The sequence below is a fragment of the Populus euphratica genome, unplaced genomic scaffold, assembly GCF_000495115.2.
Source record: "Populus euphratica unplaced genomic scaffold, PopEup_1.0 scaffold968.1, whole genome shotgun sequence".
NCBI classification, from domain to species: Eukaryota; Viridiplantae; Streptophyta; class Magnoliopsida; order Malpighiales; family Salicaceae; genus Populus; species Populus euphratica.
In genome coordinates, this window is record NW_011500816.1 from 77,717 (window position 1) to 85,469 (window position 7,753).

General features: G+C 31.9%; 1 protein-coding gene across 1 annotated transcript; it reads right to left on the reverse strand.

The window, feature by feature from the left end:
• Nucleotides 1-6,168: 6,168 nt before the first annotated feature.
• On the reverse strand, nt 6,169-7,748 carry LOC105116467 (protein ASPARTIC PROTEASE IN GUARD CELL 1-like; the record flags this gene model as incomplete). The annotated part of the gene is made up of 2 exons (XM_011013849.1): nt 6,169-7,190; nt 7,352-7,748. Coding segments are annotated over 2 exons (1,218 nt in total), but the record flags the coding sequence as incomplete, so codon positions are not given.
• Nucleotides 7,749-7,753: the final 5 nt, after the last annotated feature.

Genomic DNA, 7,753 nt, shown 5'->3' on the forward strand with positions numbered 1-7,753 from the left:
TCCCCCCCCCCCCCCCAATATTAATTGTTGTGGAAAAAATATTGGGTGGAGACGAGGTCTGCCTTATCTTTCACTTTTGTTGATCGAATTAAGGTCCCTAGCTCGACATTTGTTTTATTATTGGAAGAAAAGTCGAATTATGCATGAATGACTTGAAAGTTTGAAAGGCAAGACAAGGCATTTCTCAATTGTCATTTGACCATACAAGTTTCATCAATTCCAGCTGCCATATTGCCTTGAGGGATACGGTGATTTGGATTTGGACACCATCGAATGTGAGACTAAATTTTGAAGGGATTAATGGCATGGTAGTGGCGTCGTAATTTCATAATATTAGAGCATAATTACTGCCTCCACGCAAACGATAGTTTGGATTTGCCTAGTGGGATAGATAAATTCGGATTGGGACACAGTTGAATTTGATCCTACATTATGAAGGAATTAATGGCATGACAACGGCATTGTGATTTCATAATATTAGAACATAAATATTGTTATTGCATTTGACATTACATGATCTATCAAATTTTCTTTATCTCGATCTCTTAATTTTAAATTGTATTTTAAATAATTTCATAAAACGGACCAGAAAGATAAGAATAGCTATAAAAGTCGCTGTGTAACCCTTAATGAAGATGGAATAACACTGGAGTACATGGCTCTCATAAATGTACTGTAAGCAAAACAAAAGAAACGCAAACTATATTTGGAAAAGAAAAAAAGAAAAAAAAGAAACGAAATAAAGAAGAAAAGAAAAAATAATTTAAGAATGAAATACAAAAGTTATAGAATATTTAATTAATTTGTAGTATGCAGAGGGAATTAGTGAATGATTAGCCCTGGTACCTGCCATTCGCCGCGGGGCCGAGTTGGTTTTATTGAGTAAAAAATGATAATCAAGCACTGCAAGGGTGTTTTTTATAAAAAAAAGAAAATATGCAACTTGAGTAGAATAAGTTGATTTCATTTTAATCTGATAAAAAAATAGGTGAACAAATTTTTTAAAGAAATTGATTAGGATAAACTTAAAAAAATATATTTTTTAAGTTTATCCAATAAATAATATATCTCTATTTACAGCCCATTAAATACAAAAAAAATATCAACTCGTGTTAACGTTTTAAACATGTGACTTGAGTCATTAGACCTGAAATATCCTATCTGAAAAAACAATGAAGTTCAATTCCTAATCAATCAAATAATGAAGAATGAAATTGATTTTTTTTATTATACAAAATGATTAAAAAGAGCAACAATTAAAAGAATAATAATCAAAATTGAATACAAAATAAACTTTATATTTGATTGAAAGGTGAAGTTGAAAAGAAAAATCAATTTAGCAAAATGATTAAAAAATATCAAAAGAATGAGGATCAAAATTAACATAAAAAATAAAAATAATTTTTTTATTACATAGTGAAATTGAAAAGAAAAATGATTTTAACAAAAGGAAAAAAATGAGGACCAAGTTCGTAAAAATAATATACCATAAATTTGGATTGAATGATAGAATTAAAAACAAATAAAACTATTACAAAATGGCCATGAAAAAAAATAGAAATCAAAATAATAAGGACCATGTTGAAAAACATAATATTATAAATTTGGGTTGAAGGATAAAATTGAAAAGTAATAAAATTTTTACAAAATAGCAGCCATGGAATAAAATTAAAAATAAACAGAATATAGATAAAATTTAGAAAGTAAAATATGTTAAATTGGAATTGATGGACAAAATTAAAGACAAATAAAACTTTTAGAAATGGACCAAAAAATTTTGAAATCAAAAGAATAAGTTTTGAACTTGAAATACCAAGAATAAAGAGGATCGAGTTGTTATTTGAGGGGGAGAAAAGAGAAAAAAATGAAAAAAAGATCTCTAGAGACAAACTGACCACCTAACATCTATACGTATCTCTTTAACGAGAAGAGGACATAATGCTGTTTATAATGACATGATGGAAGAGAATTTTCAAACACCAAAAGGCATCGTATGTGCTATGTAGTGTGCATTAGCTCCTCCCACATGCCTATGAGTGTTATATACATGTGTATATATATATTTACTTTTTATATTTAGTCAAATCTAAAATTGCTACTAAGATGACATGGTAATAATAAATTTTTTTTATAAGATGAAAAGGCCTATTGACAACAGTTTTAAACTAATAGTATTGATTAATACTTAATAGTGTATTTTTATCAAGATTTTATATTAATATTTTGCACTTGAAGTATCAATAATTCCTTAACTAAAACATGTTTTATAATAATAAGTTTGATATTATAAGGTACCTTTAATTTATGGTAAATATTCATCTTAAATGTAAGCTTATCACATAAATAAAAGAATTGATTGATAAGTTTAACTACTGAAATTGAAAACATGTTAATTACAGAAAAACTATTTTGAAAATACTAAATTTCCCCTTGATGCTAGGATTAAATTTTTTATATGTTAAAAGACATATAGGTCTTCTCACCATGCTTTTAAAATGTAAAAAGATTTTTCTTTATAATTAATTTGATCAGAACTAATGAACCATGTGCAAATACCTTAATGCTCCTAATACCTAGTTTTAAATTTTATGGTGTGAACAGAAAAATCACCCTTATACTATTTCACTGAACAATGCTTTTAATATGTATTTACAATGTTTTTCCAAAACAATGCTTTTAATATGTATTTGTAATGTTTTTCCAAGTCCTTATAGCTTGTTTTAATATGAGAATTAATATTTAGTCTTGTTTCACTAGACCAGTTTGCCCTATTTAGGTATCTATTATTTTTTATGTTTTGAGCTATTTAGCTTAAAATTAGGGGTGTTTAAAAAAGCGATTCATTTGTAATATTTATATTATTTGACCTAATGTAACCCATCAAATTAAAATAATGTAAATATTATAGATTATAACTGGTAAAAAACACTAAGAAATCGATATCATAGGTCAAGTTGAGGGTTGGAATTTTGAAACTCGGTCAACTTAACCCAACCCATTTACCCTATTTATTTTTGTATTTCATTGTTTATGAATTGTGTATTTATTTTTTATTTTATTTGGAAATTTTTTGGTTTCAAAGTTCTTGTTAGTGGGCTTTGTATTATTTTTCTTTAATGTAAAAAAATAGATTTATTTATTTATTTATTGGTGGGAAAGGGAGGTAATTAGAATTTAATGGTGGTACAAGACATGATTATTAAACCTAATATTAGGGGTGCCATGTCAGCTAAAATCCATATTGTTGGTTTGCCTCTAAATATGCACCCATGAAAATAACAATATAAACTCAATGTGTGGATATATATAATATCTATAAAAAAATTTAGTCAAACCTAATATAAACAATATGCTTTATTTTAAAAAAATTAAATGAATCAACTTTATAATTTGTAAAATATCATCATTTTAATTAAATAAAATTATAGACTTAAACCCAATCCAATAAAAAAGAGCCAATCTTGGGATCAATGTGCTTGTCTTATAAGGAAAACTTTAATGGTGGTGGTTTCATCCATCAATCATGTTGAAACTAGTGGATCAAGTTTATAAAGATTTTTTTGAATTTAATTTTTAAAGTAATTTTAAAGTATGTTGGGGATTAGAAATGACATAATTTAGTTTTGTTAGAATGTTTTAAAGATGTTTTATGATTAAATCAAGTTGAAAATTAAGTTTTGAGGGTCAAGACAATCATCCAAGGTAATTAATAAATATAGGAGAATTAATAATTAACCTTGATTTAGTATATCCTTTCACCTTATTTGGATATCTATTGTTTTTTTATATATATTTTAAGCTATTTAGCTCAAAATGTCTAAATCGCTATTATAATGATAGCCTACACATCTTTCAATATTATTACTGCCAACTAGAAAAAGCAAGAAAGAAAGAATATGGTGCTTTTCTATTCACATAAACAATTAAAAATAAAGTATCTTAATTTTTTATTTTAAATTATACATTTATTTTTTTTAATTTTAATTTTTAATATTTTATTAATTTTAAATTGATTAACATAATTTAAATTTGTTTTCTTTGCATGATATTTAATTTTTATTAATATCTATTTTTATTATTATATCATTAAATAAAAAAATATAAAAAATAAAGTTTCAAATTTAACGGAGCTCATAATTTAGATTGTAGGTTTTTTGAGTTAAGCTACAAAACTTGTATTGATTTAATATATCAATATTTTAATATTAAAAAATATTATTTTTTTTTAAGCTAATCCATGTTTTTTATTGTTATCTATATTTAGACCCCACAAAAAAAAGTAGAAAGACTTGTGAGAAAAATCACAAATTTTTGAAAAGATTTCTGGATTTTTTTAATTTTTTAAAATAATATTTTATAATACAATATAATAAAATAATTGTGTTTGGGCTTAATCCAATCTTGTGGTATGAGCCCACCTCTGCTGGGCACAAATTTGACCTAGAGAAGGACCGGTCTTTGTCTTCTCCAGCTTTCCTCCGGTTCAGCTCAGCTCAGCTCAGCTCTGGTGATCAAAGCAGAAGTAAAAGTAGTCGATATGGATTTGTGTGGCTTTAACGCGCATGGAAAACATCGGGAAAGGGTTGATCCGAGATGGGACAAGATTCGTGATGTTTCTAGTCAAGTACCAATGTGTGGTGTTCTAGAAGAAATTGGGAGGAGTCGAGACTCGCCCCCAAAGAAACTGGGTTGTGACTTGGCCTAAACAAAGCTTATAACTAGGTTGAGGACGGCCACACGATAGCTGGGCTGCGTCTCGACCCATAATAAACTGGGTCGAGGACGACCCAAACTGGGGTTGATTAATAGCAGTGCATGCAGAAAGAATTGACGTTCTGTATGCAGCAAACTTGCTGCAAGCAGGCAAGAAAATGAGTGGCGGGTAAGAGAAGGTTTTCCCTTTTCTGCAACCGTTCCTGCTTGATTCTCTCGTCTTTGCATCCTCGGGTCAACTCGGTATGTACAAGCATCACCCCTTTTCACGCCCGGTTTGTACCTACAATACACGATATTAACAAGGGAAACAGTTTTGTACTTCACTGTGCCAGCTTTGAAAGAAGACACAGAGGAGTCTCACCGTCATCTAAGGGCTGAGATTTTACCCCTAGCACCTGCGATTGAGATGAGAGGATGTTAGAGTGGTTTTTAAGTTTTGGTTTGGCTATATAAACAAGCTGCGTGGGAGAAGAGAAAAACAGAGGGAGGAGAAAAATAAACACAGCAGAGGCACAAAAGAAAACAGGGGACAAGAAGAAGGTTGAGAGTAGAAAAATAGAAAAGAAAACAACGAGAAACAGAGAGGAGATTAACTGTAGTCTATCCTACCTTGCCGAAAAGGAATTTAACAAGGTCTAAAAAGTTTTTAAAAAGCTCCTAACGGCAAAAGAGGAAGGCTTTCTTTGGGTCATCAGAGGCAAAGAAAAAGGCAAGGACTGCCCATCGGTTTGTACTTTACTTTTGTAAGCAAGATTTGCAGGTATAAGTTTCAGCTTTTTCTTCCTTGATATATTCAAAGAAAAAGGCAAGAAGCTGTTGTTACCATGGAAAATAAGATGGGATTTTCGGCTGTAGCTGGGATGAGTTCACACCCAAGAAAAAATGGGTCCTGTCAGCCCAAAAAAAAAAAAGAGGTCTTGATAGGCTCGCTAGTCCGGACCTAAGCAAAAATAGGTCCTATCATTCCAAAAAAAAAAAAAGCGGTTTAGACTGGCTGCAAAGGTAGCTGGGTCAAGTCTGGATCCAAGTAAAAAAGAGTCCTGCCAGCCCCAATGAAAAGGGATCTTAACCAGCTCCAAAGGGAGTAGGGTCATGTCTAGACCCATAAGAAAATAGATCCTGCCAGCCCCAAGGAAAAGGGGTATTCATCCTCGACTTTTCCTTACACTCAAAAACTTCATCCAACCCTTTCTAGCAAAGAACGTTCTCATCTAAACCTATCACTCAATGAAGTGTTTTACATGGTTTTGACTGTCTGTGTCCATTAGCAGAGAAGAAAATTTATCACTGTAATCATAATTAATTAAAAAATAATTTTTTTAAATTTTTATTCAACACTACATTAAAATGATTTAAAAATATAAAAAATAATTTAAAACAAATAAAAAAAAATATTTTTAAATAAAAAAAAAGCTGTTAATCTCAAATAAATTCGATATTAACAAATACAAAAATAAAAGCTTTTTTTAATGCTTTCTCTAAGTATAATTAAGTATCTATTTGTTGAGAATATATAATAGCCTCAATGGATACATGTTATATAAGATGCCTTCAATATTTTGGGAAAAATAGAGGCCATAGGTGACACTTTACAATGCAAACCACAAAGATAGTGACTAATTGCTCTAGATTCACTTTTCTCAATAACTTGAGCTAACAACCACTCGAAGCAAATCCAACCATTCCCTTAGCAACATCATAGACCACCTCGTATGTCTTCTGTTGAAGATTTCCAAAAATTGCTAAATCTTTGTCATTACCATTATCTATGAATGCTAAACACATCTCTTCCAGACCATTCACAGAGATCAAGATCCCCGAATCATCAATATCCACTTCAACCCCACCTTCGAAGAAGATACTAATCTGAGGTAATGGAATATTGTCATTGGCATTCTTGCTGAAATCATAGCATGGTTGCAAACCGGATGTTCCATTTGTCAAAGTATAGTTTGTCATCATTTCTTGAAAAGCCGAGCTGAGAGCAGAGTGTGCTGTGGATGGCAGAAATGTCAGTGTTGTGCCAGAGTCAATTATCGTTCCAGAGGTCCTAAAAACTGATGGATCTATTAGTAGTTTGCGACCTCCAACACTAATTCCAGAAACGTCTAGGCCGTACAATTCCGGAATTTTTGTGGTTATTGGAGTGAATTTTGCAGCTTGTGAGACTCCACCACCGAAGCTGAGGTGACCAGTCGAGCTTGAAGATGCTGGTAAGCAATAAGAGAAGAGGTTTTTGTATGTTGAGGAAGTTTGTGATGGTAAGGCTATAGGGGAACGGCCCAGTCCTAGCAACCCCGCTGCACCATGGAATCTGCCGTCATTCCTTTCACCACAGCCGATCACAAAGTTCTCGAACACGTCTGAGGGTGTAATGGTTAGCGTTTCTGTGGCAAGAAATCCGACAGTGTAACCAGTCCCGTATTTGACGCCATAAAGGCATGTATTTGAGGAAGAGCAACCCTGGGGGCTTTCTGCAGGGATGTTAAACACATGCTTGAAAATGAACCATATCCAAATAATGATTCAAAAATATATTGTCACCTACAATTAAACCATATCTTTAACAATCACCTGGTTGTGGATTAATTTGATTGTTAAATCTAGAATTTGTTAAAGCAATAATACTGATTACCTTTACCAATTGACTTGCACGGTTCTGTGGAACACGAAAGGTTTTTGTACGTGGTTGATTTGGTAGGATCGAACTTCTCATCATTCTGTGGAAAGCAACCCCCTGAACATGGCTCGCATTGGGTCCAAGTAAGGTCACTACCAGTATCAAATAAGAGCGAGAAATCTTTTTTAGGTGTGCCAAGACCCACGGTAACAGCATATCCGCCTCCAAAGCGAGTGGTTGGAACTGTAGTCTTCATCTCATTAAAAACACCAGTAGTGCTTGAGTTCATGGAAAGCTTAGCTCGAATTGATTTCACTCGGAGTTGGTCTTGACGGAGGATTTCGGCTGCCGAGGGAAATGTTTTCGGATCTCCAGTCACCGTGCATGGACCATACTTGCTTACCACTTTTAGGGACG